The 25,188-nt window shown below is 42.9% G+C and overlaps 1 protein-coding gene across 1 annotated transcript in view; it reads right to left on the bottom strand.

Moving 5' to 3' along the window:
- The window catches only part of plxna4 (plexin A4), a 220,375-nt gene that overhangs the window by 62,100 nt on the left and 133,087 nt on the right, over nt 1-25,188 (bottom strand). Inside the window, exon 5 of the mRNA XM_034578173.1 lies at nt 13,561-13,661. Within this exon, the coding sequence (XP_034434064.1) occupies nt 13,561-13,661 (101 nt within the window). The remainder of the gene's footprint in view (nt 1-13,560; nt 13,662-25,188) is intronic.

The raw sequence follows: 25,188 nt of genomic DNA on the forward strand, positions 1-25,188 counted from the left end.
GCTTCGGGTTCCTTTGTGCTCCTCTATCACTCCTGTCTGTTCCTCCTTTTCCAGGCCTGATTTAATAAGACCGCATCATATAAGTACCCCCAGGCAAACAATCCACACGGAAAATCCACAATTGCACACTTTTACCTACTAGTATATACAGAGTGAGGCCCTGCTTGAGCAGCCGAAAGGAGGGAAATGAGGAGCGGCGCTGGTTCTGTGTGACGTCTCAGCATAGGAATATTCTGTTCTCACATAGAACCGTGCCTGCTCGTTCCACGTACTAACACAGGGTGAGATTAGAGCCCAACAAGGGACTGGGACGTTCCATTTGCAAAATGAAACACTCACATCCATACTCGAAAAACTATATAATCAAAAACTATAATCTTAAAAATATGCACCCGCTCCAAAATAGAAACCTATTATATTAAGCAGTAAGACCGAACTCCCCTGTACCTACTTCCTGCTTGTATTCACCCTCCTGGAACTAATAATAGGTGTGCGGGCCCCATGGGAATAATTTTGCCTGAACACCCTGCATGGGGGAAGGAGAGGAGGCAGAGCTAAGTTTTGTGTGACAGACACACTTCGTTTTACACATTCGCTCAACATGAGTCTTTCATTTTATTTTCGGAATAACCAAATATTCTGCTACGATTGATTCATACATCAATGTACATTATTCACTCGTTCACAGGCAAACAGGTCGGAGGAACACCTCGGCCTCCCCGCTGTGGAACCTCCGGCTCAACCGAACGGCGCCTCACAAGCCAATCGATCAATCAATACAAACATGTGCATATATGTGCATCAATTAACCAACTTAAATAATAACCAGTATCTAATACCTTTTGACAACGAGGGAAAAAGTAACATTGTAAATTTGTGTGTGTGTGATTGTGTATTTTTTCTGTCTTTATACTGAGAAGCCCTTTCTTTTGAACTGTTTGAATTAAAAGTGCAATACAAATAGCAACTGATTGATTGATTGATTAATTGATGCATTATAGCCATTTAATTGCACAAATACTATATTTGATATTACAATTTTATACCAATAGCAAACTGGTATGGTCATGTCCACCGTTCACTATGTGTTTGTAACCAATATCTTACTCTTGTGTTCTAAATAATGACTTCCTGTAGATTTCTCTAACAACAACCCACTTTCATTTAATCAAACATGATGATTTAGATTGATTGTGTTTTGTCTTCTGTCCCGTCATGATATTTGTGGTGCCAGATTTTACTGTATATACTTTTACTGTCTTCACCAAATCTGAAAAGTCATATTTTCCATAAAGAAAGGTGGTATAGTGTGAGCCAGTGAAATGTATTGCCTGCATGTTTATCTATGGAAGTGTCAAATAGCCCTGCAGGGACCATAAGTTTCATCTTGTTGTCAGAGTCAGAAGGTCACAGATTCTGCTGTGGAGGATGAAACAGACAACAGGTCGAATGATTAGCTTTCACATCCCAGACATGAAGCACGCAGGGAAGCTTCTCTTCCTCTTTTCATCTCTCCCTCCCTGAGGGATGGGCAACAGCTCCACAGCAAAACCAAAAGACAGAAAAGAAGAAGAGGAAGAAGAAGCCGGCTTTCGTCATTCAATTCAATGAGCCAACTTCAATGGCGGAGTGAAGAGTAACGTCACAGACGACTACACCAACAAAACACAGGGAACTCCAGTGAAAAAAAGGTCCTGTGGAAACTTTTTCTGCAGCTTATTGCAACGTCATATGACTATTGTGTGGTGTTTTGGTATTTTGTAAGTGTTTAAACCTTCTGATTTGTACCTTCACACTAGAGTAAACATCCATTACAACGCAACATTTTTACAAAAGCCAATTTCAGACAAACTCTCAGAATTGGAAAATCAGAATCAGATGATGGGTTCTCTAGAGTTCAGTGTACGTCTGAAACAGCTGCAGTATAATCGTGGAGAAAAACACTCCTTCAATCACTGAGGCTATTACTTTAATATCATTATTTCTCTTTTTAAGCTGCATATATCAGATAAAAACGTATCTGAGAACCTGACTAGCAGATGAACATTTGCCTTTATTAAACTGCCCTACATCCTGACTGAATGTCTCCCCGATGTGAAGGACATGTAGACATATTGATTTGGATTAATTCAAGTATCCACACTGCTGTGAAGGGGAATTTATGTAGCGGCTCTGGCTGATTTGGTGCCTCAGTGAAAGGATATTGAAGATAATGCCGTACATGGTTTAGCTGATGTAAGTGGTGAGCATTATCAAAGCAAAGCACTGGATAATTGTTTTCAATTACTATCCAGACAGACCTTGAAAGACGAAAAGATTGCATCATTTGCAACAATATGAAACAATCCCTCCCTTTGTAAACATCAAACAATGGAGCATTTTGAGAAACGCAGAAATCAAAGCAATTTAGATTTGAAATCATCATAAAAAGCCAATCTTTCTCGTGGGGAGTCAGGATGTCCGACGTCCCTTCATTTGCTTGGTAAACACGGCGCCCGAGCTGTTTGACGGACTGACAATGACACATGATGAGAGCGCGAGCTGAAAGGATTAGATTGGCCCTGAACGGAAACTAATCTGCGCTCTTGTTTCTCCCAGCCGTTGATAAGGTGATACAATTAGAGAGAGACTGAGGAGAGAGGAGAGGGCAGAGGCGGAGTTTGAGCCTCCGCAATTGTAGCTGATGAGGCTGTCACGGCCATTCAAAGCTAGATGATCATGAAGATATGTTTTATTCTATTTGTCATGTAGATGTAGATTTGTTTCACTATAATGTTTAGGAAACAAGATGATCCAGTTATTCTCTGTGCACAAAGAGCAAAAATGAAATCAAATAAGTCTAATTCACTGCAGGCACCGTAACATAGCCCTCATATGTTTAGCTTCAAAAGTCACCTAACTTAAAATACACTGATAAACACTTATAACTTATTGATTCATATAGTTTGGATTTAAAGTGTGTCTAATAACATTTATCCTGTAAATTGTCAAACAGAATAATACTAAAACTTAAAGAGAAACTAATTTCACCATCCAGTGCAATGTATACTGTCATAGCAACAAAATAATACCACAATAACCAAAGTCAGTATCACGCAGTGTTCTTAGGTATTTCAATGGATGGGAACGAAATATAATTTCACTCTTAATCCCTTGTGCCTGAGAGTGGTGGAGTATCAATGGGGCACAGGTTGCAGCGGCTCAGGGGAGCATAGAGAGAATATACTAAAGGGAGGGTGCAGGTGTATCTGGCCATGTGAGACTTCAGGTGTAATGCATATCTAATGTGAGGCATGGGGAAGGTCAAGCAGGCTGGGAAATGAAAGCTATTAAATTATCACAAAGCCCAGGTCCTGGCATCTGCAGCTCAATCCCATGCTTATGTCACTGGACCAAAACAGGCACGAGTGTGGACATACACACACACACACACACACACACACACACACACACACACACACACACACACACACACACACACACACACACACACACACACACACACACACACACACACACACACACACATCACGTCTAAACAAGCATCAGTTTATCTTTAATATACAATACAATAATACTAATTAAAGTAAAACCTCAAGCAGGGAAAAACCAAAACTTTTAAAGTGTTTGTTGTGTTATTCTGTTCGGTTTCTGGCTGTTTATAATGCTGTTTGCAGTGAATCAATACACAACAAATAGGCACTCCGTAGTCCAACTGAAACCCAATTATCATAGCAGCCATGCATCATCAGACACTGTATGGAATCCTATACATACTAATAGCCTGAGGCTGTATAAGTTACTGTAGAGCAGGAGCCATGTCAGATCCAGTCAAATGACACAAATCTACATTCAGCCGGGCTTCATCTCTCACTCGCACATGTAGCCACACACACACACACACACACACACACACACACACACACACACACACACACACACACACACACACACACACACACAGTGTGCCACCATGTACTGTCATTAAGAGAGGTGGTCCACAGAGCAGAAATCCGCATGGAGGAACCGGTGGGAGAGTCATTACCTGGCCCACTGGCCATGACCCAGCTTCTCCCGTTGTGGACAAACACACACACACACACACACACACACACACACACACACACACACCACACACACCACACACGCACACAGCAGTGTCTCTCTTATAAGCCCAAACCCAAAGACATAGAAACTTCAAAGTAAATGCCCCCAGGTCTAGAAATCTCTGAGCCGTCCCCTTTAGGTACTTCCAATGCAAGAACACCAGCTGAGCGGAAAATTACACAGTTACACTGCTGCTGAGAGTTTGCATAGGTATAAAGCAATCTGAGCTAAAAACAATCTCTTAAAACACGTATATAGAAAAAAAGGGTGAGGCAAGATTTTGTCAATAAATGCTCCATCAAAATTTGAATAAAATGGAAGGCTATTAGAGTTTATTATTTCCAAAACCTCCATAAATTCTATATTTCACTGCTACCCACACAAGCAGAATAGATGGTGATTGGTCCTCTGGGAAAACAAGCAGCAACTGTTTCTCTCTGACGTGAGTTTTGGTGCCTAAAACTTCCTTCATCTCTCTGTCACACACACACACGGACACAAACAATCTAGTGGCTGTGCTATCGGATGTGATGGTGTGTTATTATATACACCGTGATACCACACACCCCTAGGAGTGCCTGATTCCCAGAGTTTAATTTGCTCGACCAGTTCCTGTCAAGCTGGAGCGTGACCTTTGGGGGTGTGTCTCAATTAAAAAGAACACATGGTTACCACAGTAACAGCAAGTGCACTTTACACGTTAAAATAAATGAAGGCGTCTCTGTGGATTTTCTCTAGAACCACTCGTCTCAAAAAACTTCCCACACACTGCACTTGCTTGGGTCCTCGGCAATACAGCCCCAGCAAAGGTTGAAGTTGATTGGCTGAGGGAGATGTGAACAGACCGAGAGACAGAACGAGAGCGAGAGAGACAGACAGGCAGGCAGAGGGTTCTCCATCACGGTTCCTCTTCACTGGGGGATCTCTCATCCCTGCTCTCTTTCTCTCTTGTCCATGTCACTCCTTTCATCACCGTGTAGCTGCACTTCCTTTGACTGTCACCACACCTCTGTCTAACGTCAGTCCCTGTGTCTGGTTCCTGCTCTGGTGGATAAAAGCGAGACACCTTCCCCCCGCTGTGAGAATGTGCCTGTGTGTGCATCTCCATTTCCCAGTGTTTCCCTGTGTGTGGTGAGGTGACAATAGGTGACAGTGAGCAATGGTCCTGACTTTAAAGGTAGCGTGCAGCTGGTGGTAGGTTGGTGTGAGTGTGTGTGTGTGAGTGTGTGTGATGGTGACAGTTGAGAGGGAACTGGGAGGTGCAGCACTCCGTTCCATCCTGATGCCCCCGTCACTTCTTGGCCTTGTTCCCTTCTCTCAACTTCCCTTAGCATCCAGTGAAAGGTGAAGGGGAGGTGGGGGGGTGGCGGTGGTTGAAACCAGTCACCCATACTCAGGGGGACGGCCACTTCCTCCCCTGGGCACAGACATCAGAGCCAGTGCCATAGATGCAAGGATCTCCAGATCAAAGAAACAACTTTGAATAAATCTAACTTTGAGTTGACCAAGACTTTTTGTAGCTCTGCTTAAAACCAAAACCTGCTCCTACACGAATATGAGGCTGAGCAGAGCATTGTTATGGTTGCAACTAATTCTTTAAGAAGCTTAAGTTGTGATGCAGGAGCTTTAAAATCTTATATGTCTGTAATCATTTAGAAAGAGAGGTTATTGGCTTCATCCACACTACTAACTTTTTTTTTTAAATGATATAAAATGCAGAGTTTAACTAACATTTTAATTTGTTTGGATTGTTTACTGTTTTCATTTAGTCCCTGTACTTGTGGGAAAGTTAATAAATGTTTCGGTTTGTCTGTATCATAAAGTAAATGAGTCTAGAATCTATTTCTCTTGTGTTTTCAAACAAAATAACTTTTACTGATGGTGGAGGAACTATTCTGGTGTAATCGGTGCCTTTCCCTGCCAACAATATGTGTCAGAGCACTTGCGGCCGTCTCCAGGGGGAGGCCAGCGGTTGCCGCAACCAAGCACAATGCGTCCTTGGTAGCATGCTAATTGTGGCGCTGCAGTGTAATTAGAATTAGTGTGGCATACCACAGTAATGAGCGCGCTGAGGTAACGGATGACTGTGAACACAGCGACAGGTAGTGGCGGACGGTGCAGAATGAATATGAGAGGGAGAGAAAGAAAAAAATGCTCAGTGGATTTGCCAATTAGCTTTTCCCGTCTAAAGGTTATTCATTTGACGGAGCCCAGGATGTCCTGGGAATACAAAGGCTTTAGAGGACAGGAAGCTTCGCGGCGTTACTTGCAAGTGTTATCAGCCATTTTATGTGTGTTTATTTATGACTTCCTGAACCATCCTAAGCTTGTACACGCGTTTGACAGCTGTTTATCAAGGAGTGATTGTGTGATTCTAGCAAAGGAAAATGTGCATCAGTGGATGTGATTGTCGGAGCAATCAGAGTCAAACCCATAACAGTTTTAGGTGGGCGGTTGTCCTGGTCCACTGATTCATAAGGACTCCCCTGTATATCACAGTTTATCTCTGGAGGTTTACTATTGATTGCATAGACAGACCTTCTCTAATGAACTAGGAAAAGGTTTTTGCCCGTGGTCAGAGGCACAGACGAGTTTACTGTCCCCCATTCCACTTCAGGGACGAGGGATCGATGTTTATGAGAGTTTGGAGGAAGAGAGGAGAGGAGTGAGGAGGAGTGGGAGAGAGTGATGCTCTTTATGGGCAAAACACGCCCCTGAGCACAAACTCTGCTGGGATCGGACACGCACACACATCACGTGTGCACATGCAAGTGCAAGCAAAACTGTACCATATGAAACTGATGTTAAATAAACACAGAGTGTGAGTGGATTGATGGAAGCACGGACATACACATTCACACAGAAGTATTATGTACGATGTGGTTTGAATGATAGCGAAGAGAGAAGGAGGGCGTGAAGAGAGAAAGAGAAACTGAAAAGGAGAAGAAGGGAAGATGATTTCCACACTCTGGGAATATTTCCAGTATCGCAGCCAAAAGCAGAGATTGAGATATGTCAAACTAATTATTAATGTGAAGATATAGCAACATTAGCACCACTTGTTCCAAATTGACACCGATACCACCGAGTTACGAGAGATATTCTCAACACCCGTGCCAAATACATTCAATTTGACGAAGCTACTTCTCCAAATATGGTTTCCAATCTGTCTGGCTGTCACACGTGACGGGCGCAGTGACACCATAGTTAACCGCTTACGAAACTGACAGCTGACAGAGCAGTAGTACGGGAGGTGACGTACCCATAACGTGGCTGGAACGTTCCTGACACGCTGGCTCATTGCAGAAGAGCCTTGGGGACTGAAGTGTTGATGGAAACCACACAGAAAAATGAATATGCAATGTCAAACTATAGACTGTCAACGAATTCTATAAAATCAAAGATAAGTGATTATTAAATAGCTTTCGAGAAAGAGCTGTCTTGAAGCTCTGCAAGTTTTTGTTTGGTGTTAATCGGCCAGTGAAAAATCATATTTTACACGAGTAAAAGTATGCAAGATATATTTCAATATCTTCCTAATTTTTTTGTCGTACTGAAAATGTGTGAATCTGTGCATTCTGCTCTACAGGTTGAATATAAACTCTTTCGAAGAGTTGCATAGCTTAAAAGACAAGATATGTATATGTCCAAAACAGTTTCTTAATTTAAATAGCTACATAGAGCTGGATGTTATATTAGTTTTGCAATTATATCTTCACATTTACAACGTGCATTTGAATTCCCAACTTGGAAAAAAATGGTTCATTGAGCTTAGTTGTGGTTTTTAAAGTTAAAAAACACATAATTTTCCATATCTGACTTCTTATGTATTGTTTGGTCCAGTATGTAAAAACACTATGTCAAGGTGAAAAATAATTGTCTGGTTATATAAGTAATGCTGCGCTGCCAAAAAAACACCTAACATTGGCTGGTAAACATTTTGTTATGTGATATAAAATGGCCAAAATTCATCATTGTAAATTTGCACAATACCAAGTAAGTATTTATTTATCACAGAACTAGAGAAAATATAAAATATGCATATATACGACAGGTCGCCTATATATGTATTTAAGGTTGCTATTGTACACATCTCGACAGATACTCTCTTTGAGGTAATCTTCTGTTGGAGTCCTTGAGGCTCTGATTGACAGAGTATGACATCCAATGTCAGCGGTAAAAGAGTGGAAAGAAGGGGAGCGATGAAAAGGACGGGCTGATATGAGCGGAAAGTTTCACCCGCCGCGCTCGACAGGCATTAGCATAAGTCGTGCATCTCGGCAGAAGAGAGCTCCAGTCTTGACTTTGATAGGCTGAGACAGTTTGGCTGACAGGTGAGGCTTCAGGTTTGCTTGAACAGAGGCAGCTTGGTGCTGGGAGACAGAATATATACTTAATATGAAAAATAGCAGCGTTTATCTATATACAGCCAACACATAAACGTTCAAAGTCAAGCTTGTGGCTGATTATTGAAGACGTTTGCCTTTATAAATAAATAGGCGGTGTTTGTCAAGGACAATGGCTGCTATTAGACACACACACACACACACACACACACACACACACACACACACACACACACACACACACACACACACACACACACACACACACACACACACACACACACACACACACACACACAACTAATGCACCATCCACTCCTGTTGATTTCCTCCCTCTGTACTATTGATTGTCTTTCTCCTCTTCCCCTGGTGTTCTCTCTAACAGCTCCTCTAACCGATCTATAGAGTAAATAAAGGCAATGCTGATAAAAGAAGGTAGAAAGAAGGGTATGTATATATATATATATATATATATATATATATATAATACAACTAAGATAGGGGTGGTGGGGATGGAGAGAGTGTGTGAAAGAGAGAGACAGAGGGAGCGGGCTTGATTGCACGTCTGTTTGCTCTCAGACCAGTGAGGTGATTTCAAGGTTGATTGGGAACAACAAACTATCTGGAGGAAGACTTTGAAGAAGAGCAGCGTTCTATCCTTCCCCCTCAACACTGCTCCTTCAGCACAAAGTAATCGTGGGTGGGAGAGTGTGTGTGTGAATTCTAAATGATTAGACTTCCTAGAGTTTTGGTGTCTGTTTTCATCCTTAGTACAAATATCTTTCACCGTGGCTAGGCCAGGAAACAACATTTCACTGCATAACACTGCAATGTGAGCCCAAAACAACTATCATCCATTATAACATATATTTATAAATATACACGCATCTGTTGTGGCTTTTCCTCTGCAGAGCTACACACTGACCCTGTGGGCTGACAGCATCAAATTCATTCACTTATGGATGCTCATTCATTGTTCCTCCCTTTGGCTGCATACGATAATGTCAGGTTAATCAATTCAAGATGTGACTGAGTAGGGCCCTTGCAGCCAATTGGAGAGCTGGAGGCTAACATGAGAGGATATTAAGTATTACTGCAGGAAAAAAGACAAAAGCTTAGAATTTACTGTGTACGTGTGGATACTGAAGTATTAGAAGCTGTACAAGTCACTGATGTTTGCTGCTATTCAATTACTCCCACTTTAAGTTGATCTAATGTCTTTAAAATAAGTGTTCGATGTCCTGCACATGTAGTAAATGATAAAAATAACATTTGTAATTTTTGGAAACTGTGTTAAAGAAGTGTTGATTCATTTGTGTGATCATTTCAGAGAATGTTGTCCCTGATGCTGCACTATGCAGTCAGGTCAATGAAGGTAAGCTAAATAATGGGAAACACAACAGCCACAAAAATTACTTTAACGTAGCTTTGACAAAAACGGAGAATTATACATTTTATGAAGGATTTAAGGACCTTCATGTCAGACTGCACTAATTTTAACTCGGTGCACCAAATACACTGATTGTGGAATTATGTTTTCTAGGCACCAATCTTTCTATTTTATTTCTGTCACTTCTTGGAGTGATAGAAATACAAAACGTTATTCTTCCAAGATGCTGGAGAAGAGACGAGCGGGGGACTGAAGGACAGAGGATGAATATTTCTACCCTCTGAATATCAAATAGCTCAGCTTGCGTTAAGACATGTTGTATTTGTTATGGCTGAGATGCCTGACGAGCAGGGCTCTGGGTCAGGCGCGTGTGTGTGTGTGTGTTCCTGTGAATGTGTGTGTGTCAGACCTACTCACCAAGGACAGACTTGACGCATTGTTAATTCACGGTCACACTATCTTTCTTACGAGACAGCACTTTTTCTTTCTTCGACTTCCTTTATCCTTCAGCATATTTTAATTGTACGCAGCGATACCTGTTGCATATTTCTCTGCAGGGAGTTGGAAGGTGACAAGTATCAGGAGTGATGGACACTCACGCTTTGTTGATTCGAGAGAACGCCATGAAAAGACACATCTAAAAAATACAGTCTGAAAATTGAAAACTAGTGACTGAATGTGTTTCTGCTGCATTTTCACTGATATTAGCCATTTTTTCTATTAGGATGCTTTCAAGTCCTGCAGCAATATTTTCTACCCGACTAGGATTCAAGCTTGTTAACAGTCAGGCACCATTACTAACCTAACATGACCCCTGCCTTCATTTTATTACATTGTTAAAACACAACATCCAAGGCCCTGTCATCTCAATGTGTGTTTTTATGTGCTTATTATTTTATAATTACCCCCTGGAGACAGGACAAAACTGACCTGTGGGAAACTAATGGCCTGTTTACAGAGCATATATATGATTGTGAGTGAAATATATACTGTAACTGGCTGGGTCAACATATAGTTGCATTAATGTGTCCTCACATTCATTTAGTAGACTGCACTAGCTACAGTTTCAAGCCTGCCACACTGAATTTCATCTGTCCATCAATGTTTAAACACATTTCTAAGAGAGAGGAAATCAATAGAAACAGAAGGGGAAAAAAATCATTATCAAAATATAAATTAATAAGCTTTTAGTGTCTGATAAATTTGCCTAATACAGGATATTGTTCAATTGTCCAACATTATTAAAACAATGCAATCTTTTAGTTAGTAGAAAAATATGAAATATGTGGTAAGAATGCTTGGGTCTATTGTATTTCCTAGTGCAAGGCTACATTTGGGTCCAAAATATAAACTTTACAAGAAGCTAACAAAACAAAAACGTCAAGTGGTGAACAGAATGAGAAATAGCAGGCAAACAGAGGTGATTATAGAAGCCCTGGCTGCCTTGTGGTGGAGGAGGCACTCGGGGGGGTTCGGTTACACCGAGACCCTGTTAAGAATTCACAAGCTGGGGGTTGGAGAGCAGCGAGGAGGGTGGGGGGGGGACTCTGGGAAAGGTAAACCTGTGGTCGATCAGCTACACTGGGTTGTGCATTTTGAGTGTGTCTGAGTGCCAGAGGGGTGAAGGAGAGGGAAAACTGTCCAACTGATAGGACGTGAGAGCACACAACCTCTCTGTCCTTCAAACACACACACACACACACACACACACACACACACACGCACACACGCACACACGCACACACACACACACGCACGCACGCACAAGCACACACACGTGTACACACACACCACCTGTAATCTCCCTGTCTGCCCTTGTGATGGTCAAACACCTATAGACACCTAATGCAACTAAAATGGCATTTTGGCTATTTTCTCTCTCTGGACTTGTTTCTCATTTTGGTGACTTGACACTAATTCTACAGCAAGAGGTGTGTGTGTGTGTGTGTGTGTGTGTGTGTGTGTGTGTGTGTGTGTGTGTGTGTGTGTGTGTGTGTATTTGTGCAAAGAGAAGGGTGAGCTGAGGTGAGCTGATTCTATCAGGCTAAGTGTGACAGGCCAATCTGTGGCCACCCATTTGCTGTGACTGGGAGGATGTCCAGGGTGTTAATGGGTTTGTACACACGCACTCACACAGACATGCACACACTCACACACACAGTAAGAGAGAAAGAAAGACACACACCATATTCACATACAGTCACACACGAACGCTTTCGCTTTGAATTACGAGCACATTCCAGGTGCCAAACATCTGCACAGGCTACTCACTGGTGTCCCACATTTCTTATTTTTGGGATTGATTCCTCTACTTTATCTCTGGACATATCATTTTTTTAAACCAAATGATTTAATGCTTATCTAAAATGCACCATATGCTTTGTGGGTGAGTGTTATTCAAGAAACTGTGATGAAAATAAAACTTCTGGACTCACAAACTATGCGTTCATGCATGTTTGTGTATGTGCATGAGACTCAAACTACTGGTTTGAGACCCATAACCCATCTGAGTGTATCCTCTGTCTGCTAATGCACTTTCTACCCTGGAGACCTTTAACACATTCATTCAACCTCTGTTTCTCCGTCTTTCACTCTTTCACAATCAGCTTTCTTTCCCACTCAGATCTTTTGTAGGTCCCTGTTGGTCTTTTCACAGATCTTGTCTCTTAGAAGCTTGTATTTGCAAATATTCATTGGTCTTCTTGACGTTTATCTCTCATTTTCTACATCTGTATGTTCCACCGTTTCCTCTCCTGGTTTCACTGTGTATGTTCCTCTCACACTCTCAAACTGCTCCTCTGCCCTCGCTATGTCCTCTCACTGCCAGCAGGGACGAAGGTGCTAAATGTACTCAGTCTGAGTCTATACACACAAACACACTCACGCACGCACAAAAGCACCCCCACACACACATGCACGTGCACACTCGCACACAACCAACCCAAGGGCTAGCATCAACACAAGAAAGCAATTTTCAATTTACAGTGGAGCTCTATCTCGCTATCCAATCTTGAGGGACACGGGTTTGACAGCAGTTGGGGTGTGTGATTGTGTGTGATTGTGTGTGATTGTGTATGTGTGTGTGTGAGAAAGAGGGTGTGTATCATAGAGGTAATGACAGACTGACGGATAGACGGACAGGCATACAGACAGACAGAAATGCTTATAGGTGAAGCAAGAAGAATAATTCAGAAGTGAACAGGTAAGCATGGTGAGAGTGAGTCATTTGTGCTTAATGAGCTAATCTCTGAGGTCTCATTCAGCAGTTTCCTTTAATAACAGAAGCTATCACTCTCCTCGTGTCAGGGCTAAAGTTTGGAGAGGTGCCCATTAGGGCCTGGCAGTCGCCGCCAGCGTCTGTGCTCTCACCAGGCTCTGGTTACACAGCTAGTAAACAATGCCAGTGGTTAGGTTTGGTAATGGATCTTAGGGGGGTGCTGGCACGAGGCCGAGCCCCAGGAAAGCAATCTGAGACTCGGCCTGAGTTGGTTAGGAGAGTCCCCTGAATGCTCAAAGGCTGCAAGGGATGGAGAACTGGGCAGTGGCCCAGGCGTCATGGAGTTAGGGGAGAGTAACAACCGAGACACAGCAACCCCCAAACTGTCTAGTTAGTATGTTGGAGCTTCAGTGAACCAAGTGGGGAAATTCAGTATTTGTATAAAGATTACAATTTGTATAATTGTGATTATTTGTATGTGTATGTCAAGTGGTACTTACATGTTGTGCAGGACACACCAGCCACAGTGGGGGTCTCCAGATCCAAGACATGCACCGCAGGTTGAGTATTGACTGCAGGCCTCCACCGGCACCCTCGACAGCTGCAGAGAGACACATAGCAATGATTAAAAAACTCTGGAGGAAACATTCAACCTTTTACTTTTTCAATTTCAATCGTTCTATCCATGAATGGAGTGAAGATGAGCACACATCTCCACAATACACAGAATGTGAGATACCAGAGTTGTGCTATGTTGAAAGAAATGCAGTGTTTAGGTTTGTTCTGGGAGAATCAGCGCATTTCAAACGTGTGAACCTTAATTTCTACTACGTGTACAACCACAGCACCTAACAGGTGATTCACGACCTCAAAAACAGAGCGGAAATAAAAGTGCTGGCTGCAGGAGTTGTCAGACAATGGCCGATATTTTGTGTGTCCATAGAATAGATTTATTCATTGGAGGAGAAGCACAGGCTTTCACTTGTTGCAACCCATCAATAATGCTGTAATGGGTCACTCCTAATTTGACTACATTTTGTATAGTATACAAATAACAATAAGAAAACGATAAGACTGCTACCTGTTGATGAAGTATAGTAGTGTCTCCTTCTGACTATCATGCTATCTTTATTTTCTTTTGTCTCTTTGTAGTTTGAGTTGACAGACTTGTTTTAACTGGTGTATGGAAACCGAAGCTAAAAGTTGGAAGGAGAATGTTAAACATAAACTTTGAAGACAAAATATAAAGACGGGGTAGTACTCGATAAGCTCACACCTTATTCCTACTCTTTCTGGAAATTAAATCTGCGCTTGTTGCTATTTTTGTTTTCTTGCTGGATAAACTTTAATTCATTCATTTAGTTGGACAGCATAATAAATAAAAATGATCTAAATTGTGAGCACGGTGACAGCCAAATACACATTAACTACAAAAACAAACAAACAAACCGAACTAACAAGCCAAATGTGGAATGGTTTTGTATCAGGCCAGATTTTCATAAAAAATGTCACTTTGACAGTTTCGATCTTCCTCCGCTGGCTCCGTATGAGACACGGGGGTCACCTGGGACAGCAGTCCATCTATTATGATGTATGGCCCTGCCAATTCAAACTGGCATTGACTGGCACTGATTGGCATGGGCCTTGAGTGACCGCGCGCGAGGAACAAAGCTGAGGTGGATCGCAATCGTCTCCTCCTCCTGTCACCATGGCAACGGCAGGGTGCAATAATAGGTGTTGCGGGCGCTTCTGATTAATGTGCCGTCATTGGTGGATGACCGCTGTCACTCAGGCTGCTCACCGGCGACAGGTGGGAAAGAGAGACGACATCGTGAGTGTGGAACCAATATTGGGTTATGATGAGGGTAAAGCTCTGTGTGTGTGTGTGTGTGTGTGTGTGATTGTGTCTGCACAATAACTAGAAATTCACTCTTTAAAAGTTTTAATATCCATCTTAAATACAATAAAAACCTGCCGTCTGCAATAGAAACAGTAAACATACTGAGCATATTGAACTTTACTCTGATGAAGGTTCATCAGGAACAAGAAAGCTGATTATAACATTCTGCTGCAAACCGCTTAAATTGTGTGAAATTACCCACAATGGCATTTTACTTTAGTAACTGACTTTTGTCTTTGTGAACTCCTAGGATCCAGTGAGCTGCAGCTCTGCGGACAGGAAGTGGTCATGAATGTATGGTCAGACTGTTTGGAGGTCACATAAAAGATAAGGAGGCTCAGACAACCGTTTCTTTACAACTGCTGTGAGCCGACAAGCATCTAAGGTGCATGTCTAACCTTGAGGTGGAGGGGCGACAACAAAAGAAGTCGGCCTGAAGAGAAATCTAAGGCTGTAGTGGACACAGACCAAAGCTGGATAACTGAAGACTGTAAAACCTAGCAGGGCCATGAATCTGTAATTGGGAGGCTTGCAGATGGTGGGGGTCAGACTTTATCGTCAACAGCATGAATCAACGGACCCAGACTGCCTTGTGTCAACAGTCCAGTCTGCTGGTGTAACGATGTGGGGAATGTTTTCTTGGCACATTTTGGGCCAAATAATACAAATGAATCAAGGTTCGAATTCCAGAGCTCAACTGAGTGTAGGTAGTGATCGTGTGCATCCATCTATGGCCCTAATTTACCATCTTTAAATGTCTAATTCCAGCAAGATGATGAAACATATCACAAAGATCAGTCGTCTAAAACTGTCCGTCAATGGCCTCCTCACTCACCAGACCTGAATCCTGATTTACAGCAAGAATGTGCACAACAACATCTTGAGGAATCCATGTCATAAAGAACGGAGGCAGTTTTGGAGCAAAGCAACGCCCGTTCTGGTATTAGTATGGCGTTCCTTGGAGTAGAGTACATAAAGAACCTGGCGTCAGAGGACAGAATGGAGGATGGATGGTTTTAGTGCCTTGCTCAAAGGCACTACAGCAGTGATAATATGCTCCGATGTAAATTCAAACCTCCAATAAGTTCTGAGGATCAAATTCTTTTGCATACTAGTCTCATATTATATGTGATTATGCATCTCTTCACAGCACTTTTTACTGACTAAACTCCATATTTCAGGGTATGAAAAGGGCCGTAATTAAACCATCCAATGTAGGGCATGACTGAATGTAATGAGAGATCAGAAATGCCTTTGCGCAGTGGTATCTCTAAAGCACAGCCTGGCACTGACGGCACTTCTCTCTGTTGGACACACAGACTATCACACAGCACATCTCTGCCTAACAGCCTCTCGCTCTCTCTCTCTCCCTCTCCCTCTGTCAAATAAAAACACACAGAGTCAGTGTTACAAATTTTGCACACACTCGCCGTGGAAGTCATATTTCAACACGTGTACACGTTGAAGCACGAGAACCACAAAGAGGCACCGATTGTCACTGAAGTCACAATGGAAATACTCTGAAAAACACACCAGTGCATCATTCTCTCTCTCCTGCTCTCTACATTTATGTCTCTTCTGTGTATCGCTCCGAGTTCTATAAATAGCACACTCGGGTTGTCGTGTGAGAGTGCACAAACACACACACACACACACACACACACATCTGAATGAATTCAGAGGGGGTGTATCTCCTTGCCAAAGTCAAAAGGAACCCCGCGTACTATTACAGAATAGAAACAATGCAAGTGCATCTGTGTGTGTTAAGCGTGTGTGCTTGCTTTGGAGGAGGAAATCAGCTGGTATGTGTTGCCCTCCCCACTGTGTACAAGTGTATTTGCATTAGGCAGATAAAGGGAATGAGTTTGAGATGGAATCGCAGAGATAGCAGTGCGAGTGTGTGAGCACATGATCAAACTCAACACTGATCCTCATTGCATTCCACATGATGGATTCCCTCCCTCCCTGTCACTCTCGCCGCCAACCCATCTTCTCCTCCTAAGATCCAGCACTGCCTCGGCCCACACCCAGCTATACAACCCATTAGTCAGTGAAGAGAGGGGCCATAGTATTAGTTTATGGAGGGATTTCAGCTGCCAAAGCCTTATCATGAGAGAATATGAAACCACAATGTCCCTGTGTGCACGTGTGTGTGTGTGTGTATGTAATCTACGTAACCATGTCACCACATCGAGAGGTTTTGTCACCTTGTGATCTTCCATAAAAGCCAAGCACCCAGATAGAACTGTAGCAAACAATGCCACCATATCTGAACGCTTTATAATTTAACACTCCAATGGTGGCAGATACGCCGGGACACGCACACCACCCACATGTGCACACATACTGTATACAAACACACACGCACACACTGATTTAGACTTTGGAGAATGGGCGGGGCCCCCTGATGCCTATCGAGGCCTCAGACGCCGGCATCTTGGGAAATGTTTTTTCTCAACAGATAAAACGCGCGCACACACAATGAGACAAACACCCACAGCACATTCAGAGCCCGGCAGAACTGATGGGCGCCAATGTGAGTCCTCTGTTCCAGAGCGTGCATCCTGATATCATTCGTTCTCTCTCTGTCTCTGTCCGTCTGTCTTTCCCCGTCACTCAAAAGCTTTGAGGTGTATAAGATCATACATTCATCATCTCCAGAGCCTCCACTCACTCTCCAGCACTATCTCTCACTCTCTCGCTCAACACTTTTGTCCCCCTCTTATATATAAAAAAAAAGAAATAGGGATTTGGTGGCTAAACGACCCAATGCACCCCTTGTCTCTCTCATCTCGATATCACATTCATTTCATGCTATCTTATTCGTGGGCTTTGCCAGAGAGGCAACCATTACGCCTCACTGTCTCTTCACTATAGCTGTGCTATCATATCAGCAGGGATAAACACAAAGGACGGGGGTGCATGGCATTTCTAATTCCCTCCAGTTTCAGGTGAGCAAATGACAGCCATTAAACCCTGCACTCTCCCTCTTTTCACAATAAGGAGAGATCACAGGAGTACTTGATGCCTTAATGTGTGGGGAGAGAGACGAACACGCACTTGATCATTTACTGTGATGACACAATGGCATCAAATTATATATAGGGTCTCTCTATATATATATGCAGAAAGTCTGAGCCTGAATCTATTGTATCTGTAGGACATGAACATCGAAGGGAGAGAGGGAGGAGCGTATTCAGACTTTCAAGATGTTCATCGATAGAATTGATGAGGCTTGACTCTGTTTTTCTCTCCTCTCCTCTCCTTTCCCTCCATCTCCCCTCCTCCTTACATAACGCCAGAGGCCCTTGAGTCAACCTGCAGAGGGAAAGTGATCATTTATTAAATCTGCAGAGACTTTTATTATCAACTAATTCTTCCGCCTCATATCTATTCCTCTCTTTATCCTACTCCTTTCCTGCCCCCTCCACTTGTAATTAAACAGGGATTCAACCTGCAGCCAAACTTCACCGCTCCAAATGAACATAAAGAGAGAGAGGGAAATTAAAGTGATAGTCCAATCCTGCTTTACAGCCTGTGGGCCACACTGAACTTCTCTTATCTTTGCTCCTCTTCCCCCAGGCAAGCTTCGTCTTTTTCTCCTTCCCTGGTGTGAGTTTGTTCATTAGTTCAGCACAATGCTGCCAGTGTATCATCAGTAACGGTGGGGAAGCAGACATTAATAAGAAATTATGTGATTGAATGCATATAATGCAGTGTTTCTCAGTAATTTTAATAACATATTGTAAATTAGCAATGTTACGACAGTAGAAATCTCAGGTTTCTCTGATGACTGTGAGCAAATTGGCACCAATCATTGAGTCTGATGAAGAGAAATTATTATTCCTCTACAGGACAATGCAAACAAATAACTCCCGACCTGCAAAACAGCACGTCTTGTAAATGGCAACCTCAACCAATCACCAACCATATCTCCGTCAGACCTGCCACCATGTGCAGTATTTTAATACTGAAAACTCATTATCTTAAGGCTGCTCTGGAGTATGTATAGATGTGGCTGTAGGTGTTGGTACAAAATTTAAATATTTTTCCTTGCTGAAGTTTAAGGTCTGGGACCATAGCAAACATTCCTGGATGTGGCTTCAAGCTGGAAAACCAACCTCGGATCGAACATGAGGAAAGAGTCGAAAATAGTAGAAAAAAGTGTGTAAAGTGTCAAGTCACCATAAGTAACTTTCTCAATGAAAGTGGGCAGCATGGAAAAAGACCCATGACGACCCTCATTTTTGAGAAACACAAAAAACTTGAGTTCACTATAATACAAGACGTGATCCTTGTGGGAGAACGTCCAGTGGACAGACCAGACAAAATTATAGCTTTTTGGTCAGACACCTCAGCTCAGTTTTCAAAAAAGCAAAAGAAGGCCCGGCTATGTTATGGGTCTGCTTGTCAGTGTCTGACAGAGGGGGCCTTGAATCTGTGCAGGGAACACTGAAATGAGAAGATTATTAAGGCATTCTGCGGCAGAGCTTACTGCCCAGTGTCAGACACGTCTGATTCAGTGGCAGGTCACGGATCGTCCAACAGGATAATGACCCAAAACAAACATCTACCAGCACCCAAGAAGGGATAAGTAGAGAATTGTGGACTAAACTGAGGAGGCCTGAAGTGAGTCAACATCTGAACCTATTTATGGTAAAACAACAATCTGTCTCTTCACCTCATAAATATTGGCCTCTCTTATCCTCTTCTCTCTCTCCACATATCTATTCAAAGCTATTTATTCTTTCATTCATTTACTGGTGTGCATCTTGTCCGTCCCACCCCTCTCCTCTCTGACTGGATGGAGGAGAGATTGACATTGGAGTCAGATGAAGCAAGGGACACATCAACAGCCCCGTCACAGCTGACGCACCACTCAATCCGTCAACCAGCAACATATTATATTAAACTCTGTTAGCAGAGCGGCCCGGCTGGATGCAAGTGGAATATTGTTTTTCACTTGACATTCTCAGAGGTCAAAGCCTTTCCAGCGTTTCCCATTAATTACCCAGACATCAGGCCACAGTTTTCCTAATGAACAAAACCATGAAAACATTTTTACACATCTCATAATGACATGAAAGATCTCTAAAGTAATGTCTCATGCCACTGCTTCATTGGAGAGCTGTGCACAGCTCATTGATTCGCTCAGCCTCTCCTTGCTCCACTGTCTAACACAGATAACGGACCCGTCTGTCATAGTCAGACTGGCCATCAGGAGCAACGCGAGAAGTCCCGCCGCATTGGCAAAAATCCATGAAGTTTTTACCATCTTTGGCAGGCAGGCAGAACAACGACTCTCTCCGTGTACCTGTCATTCAGCGGGTGCACGAGGACGTGGCGGTGACCAGTGACAACAATCAACCGTCAGCAGCCCCGCCCACTCCGCTGTGGGAAACATTAGCTGTCAGGTTTATCAGCACATGACAAACGATTTGGATGCAATCAATCATTTCCACTTGTCTTTCTATTCCAGAGAGATAACAAGCTTGAATCAGTTTGCACATTATAATTTCTTGCATGGAACATCCTCTGCTTTATTTAACCATCTGTCATCTTTGACAGATTACCAAATAAGCAGCAAAAAGCTGAAGCATGCTAAGCTAAGCTAATGACGCTTCCATTACAAAAACAAAGAGAAAACAAATATCTCAGGATGAAACAGCAGAGCCACACACGTAGAAGACACCAACGATGTTGTCAAGAAAGTTTGCGGTCCGGACCTAATTATCCAGACTTTATCCGCAGGTCATGTCTGAAAACGTATTCCCGCTGTCATCATCTTGTTTCAAGAATTAAGGGTAAGAAAAAGGCCTGTGTTAGTTACACTGACAGTTTGGATTGTTTCCACGAGCCGAGATATTGACAGAAGATGCTCACGATGACTCAAACGAGTGACACATTTCATAAAGTGTTACAGCAGATTCACAACCGTCTGCAATGGGGAGAGAGGCAGGATGAGAAGATTGAGAAATATAATGAGAAACAGAGAGAGAGAGAGAGAGAGAGAGAGAGAGAGAGAGAGAGAGAGAGAGAGAGAGAACAAAGGAGAGAAACAAAGGTAAAACTTCAAAAAGGGATTTCGAGTGTGCCACGAGTTCACTCCAACCTTGTCTGCCCCACTTGGTTGACATTTGTCAGAATTGTGTCAGGCAGCAGATAGCGGCAACACATCAGCTCGGTTTCGCTTGCCTTGTTAGACCACAGCCGCCTGCAGCTAAACTGGGACGCAACATAATATGCACATCTAAACACCTTTATAACTCGCAGCCACACACTGGAGGGGTGAGGAAGCCACACTGTAAGGGGATGCGGTGGAAAAGTTTCCCGCAGATAGAAATTAAAGGATGCCGGTATTAAACGTCTTTGATGAGATGCGAAGACGCGATACTCCCACAAATTGGCTTGTCGGAATCCCCTCGGGGGGTTCACAACAGAACAGAGCATTTGACTTTGAACGATCTCACCCCACTATAGTACACATTTTCAATAATTCACACTTACAGATCTGCATTTGCTACACTGAATATAAATAATTTAGCACCCCCGAGTGTGGCAGTAGCAGCACTTTCGAGCAAAAATTTATACGCTGGATGTAAAAAGCCAGTATATGGGTAAAAAAAAAGTACTTTACCAAGAAAACCAAGCAGAGCACCTAATAAAATCTAACCACTGACTGAGTGATGTGTTACTGGCAGGGTGAGTTAATAGGTTCCCTGGGTTGCTGCAGGGTAATAGCATGACAGTGGAACATTGGAGGATGGATGGAATGACTAAGACAAAACTAAAACGCTTTAACTGCTTTTAAATGCCCCTCGAACACAAGTCTCAACACAGCCATCCGCAGAGTAATGCACTCTGCTATTAAAATCATATTCAGTCCAATTACTTTCTCACGATCGGGTCCAGCCAGAAAAAAAAAACAGAAGTTGTTTTTGTGCCATTTTCACTGCACATTTAGAAACGCAAAGTCGAGGCGCTGTGTGTTTCAGAGCAAAGAAGGCCACAAAAGACATGAAGGGGAAACGTGGAGGATTGCAAACGCAGATGGAGGAACAGATGACAATGCCCCATCGTGCTCAATGTCCATAGAGCACGATGGGGGCACTGAATGGATGAAAACCATTTGAATCATATGATAAGCTGCACTTGGTAAAGCCCAAAATCCTACTAAGTCACTCTGTGTTAGTTTTTCTTTAGTCCCCCATCTGTAGATGCCTCGATGCCAAAGAAAACAACTTAAGTTGATGTGACAACTGTTTTTGGTCTTAATGGAGAACGTGAAGTGAAATTATTACGGCTTATTGTCGTCTATCTTCAAGTTGGTTACTGAATATTAGAATATTCGCAGATCCCAGTCACGGAGGGAAGTTGTAGAGTTACATTTACACTAGGTTAAGGCCATTTTTCTTTCCAGACAAACTGATTGAATGTGTGAGGCAGGTTACGCGTGTAAGTTTATGTATTTGGTTGTAGACAAGTATAAAATATATATATACGATATATATGAAGATTTTGATGTTCATTGATTTAACTCCATACACCCTTCAGGAGAACACCACTGAATGCACGTGTATGTTAGCCAAGATATGTAAGAGACGGGTCAGTGTCGGGGCTTGTGGATGAAAACTATCGTACATTGTGGTGTTGCTGGCTTTGATACTACATAATATAATTATGTTTTGTCAGATGGGAGTCGGGGTGAAGGGGAATGTGAGAGAGAGGAGTCAGTGAGAGCTTTGCTGAGGTAATACTTCTCATCCATGTATAAATCTGGACGTGGGGAGGAAAGAGTCAAGGTCTTCACTGTATTTTTTAGATTCGTGTTTGCTGCATTGGAAAGACAATCAGAACCTGTTCACTACAATGGCAGCATAAGTTATTCATATTTTCCGCCTCTGTAACCTGTGTGCTACGTTCCCATTCCTGAATAAGTGTTCCGCGCTCTTCTCTCCAATTGGTTTACAACACTTATTAAAATAAACCATCTGTTGGCTCGTGTGTGATTTGTTCTTTTAATTTACATACAGAAGCGATGCTGGAATAACCTCCGACGACGACACCACCTTATTCATTGCGCCCAGATGTTTCCATTGTGCTGGACAGATGAACCGTGTGTTAACGGGATGGTAATACAGCGGTGAACCACAGTATAGAAGCTCATATTACCAGAGGAATTAACCTGTCCCTGTCACTCAAACTGCAACCCTAACATCCATAATCACGGCCCGTTCTATAATCTGAGTGTCCTCTTTACACCCGAACATCTATTTAACCCACTAATAAGATGACTTGAATGTGTGAGACGGAGTGTGTACAAGTACGAGAGGGAGGGAGAGGGAGAGAGAAGGATCCAATTAGAGGACAGCAATCACTGGATTAATGAGAGGGTAGGGATTTCTCTGCTAGTGAGTAATGGTGATAACAAGAAATGAAGGAATGGAGAACTGGGGGATGGTGCCGGGTAAAAAGACGACAATGGCTAGTGAGAGCGGGTCAGAAATGAAGATAGAGAGTAGGGGAGATGGGGGGGAAAGAGGAGCAAGAGACACAAAAGGCTGAATTCGCTTTACAAATCCCCTTAGAAATTAATACGGGCTGCAGGAGGCCAAAAATCGATAATCCTGAAGGAAAAAACAAAACAAAATGAAGACGACACAATCAAGAGAGAGGGAAGAAAGTAAGAAGAGGCTGCAAGGAAAGAAGAGAAATGAAATAAACAATGAGAGAAAAGGTATCAGAGGAGAATTACAATGACAGATTTTCTTTTTTTGTGTGTAATTCAGCGTAGATATTTGTGTGTTGTTGTGTTTGGTCAGCGTCCTTCTCTAATGAGTGTATAATGCAGCAGAGACAAGCCGGGTACAATGCGACTCTCAGCATGATGCTCCATCCGTGAAACTGGATTTATACGACTCGCTCACGATGTGCAAGTGCTCGTGCCACTGTAATTTATATAAAATTGATAGCAGTGCACAAATGCAACACTAGAATGCTGTATCTAATATAATCAGACTGTGTTGTCCCCAAATTTTGTACTGAAAATGACTTGCCTAGATCACAGGACATAGATTCACAGAAAAATACTGAGTAATCCACTGACCAATAGTATTCAAACAAAAACACAGAGAAATCAAATGCAACTGCAACAGAAATGTCTTCAATCTGCACATTTATAAAGACTATTTTTGATGACTGATCTCTGCCCATTGTGACCATCATCTCTCCTCCACCATTGAAGTCTAATCCTCACTCTCCTGTACCGGACTCTCAGGCTCTGATCAGACAACAACTAACGTCCACCATCGTTGATCCGATCACAAGTGTTCAACTAAACCCCAGATGCGTTTAGGATGAGTCTGAGATCCAACCACATCCAGAGGTGGTCTGAGACACATATGGACACATTTTTTTAGCCTTGTGAATGCAACGGCGTCCTTGGGCCACATTTGAGGTCAGTCTCCTCCGCTGACATCCCCTGGCCTGCTGGAATTTCAAAACCGAAAAATATTTTTACACCGATCATTGATTTATTTGTGGTGGTCTGCCAAAATATCAACACTAGGCCTCATATTGATTTTTTTATATATTTTTTACAATTTCAACGGGGTAAAATCGTATTATTATTTCATCGTAGAGCTGTGTGCAGCACATTGATTCACTCAGCCTCAGAAACAGAAACACACCTGCCTGTCATAGTTCGACTGGCTGGAAACAACAACACATATATATTTAGAGATCCAAAGTGGTCGCTCAAGATGCATGAGGAGATGCCTTGGTGTGAGGAGGCCAGCAGAATGAACTGGAGAACACCCTCGCTCCAGCCGGGCAGGATCTGGAGGTGGTCTTTCTGCTGCTCGACCCCAGGTCTGGACGGGAGAGTTTCAAGGCTAACAACAGCAGGGGAGCAGCTGTATCGACCAACCCTGCTCTCAGCCTCCTGTTGAGGGCCCCCTCCTCTTCTCTCTCTCTCTCTCTCTCTCTCTCTCTCTCTCTCTCTCTCTCTCTCTCTATCATGTGTTTCCTCTTTCTGTATTTTCACCCCATTCCATCTATCACACTCTCTCTTTGATTGTCTGGGTCCCAGGCCCTAGAAACAGCAGGTGGCCTTCTGATATCGACCAGCGCAGGCTGCTTTAATAGCATTTGCCACTGCTGGGAATTGGAAGCGTGTATGTGTGTGTACGTGCGAGATGTTATTCTAAACCACCGCACTGATCCGGCG

Source organism: Hippoglossus hippoglossus, chromosome 23 (genome assembly GCF_009819705.1).
Source record: "Hippoglossus hippoglossus isolate fHipHip1 chromosome 23, fHipHip1.pri, whole genome shotgun sequence".
Taxonomy (NCBI): domain Eukaryota; kingdom Metazoa; phylum Chordata; class Actinopteri; order Pleuronectiformes; family Pleuronectidae; genus Hippoglossus; species Hippoglossus hippoglossus.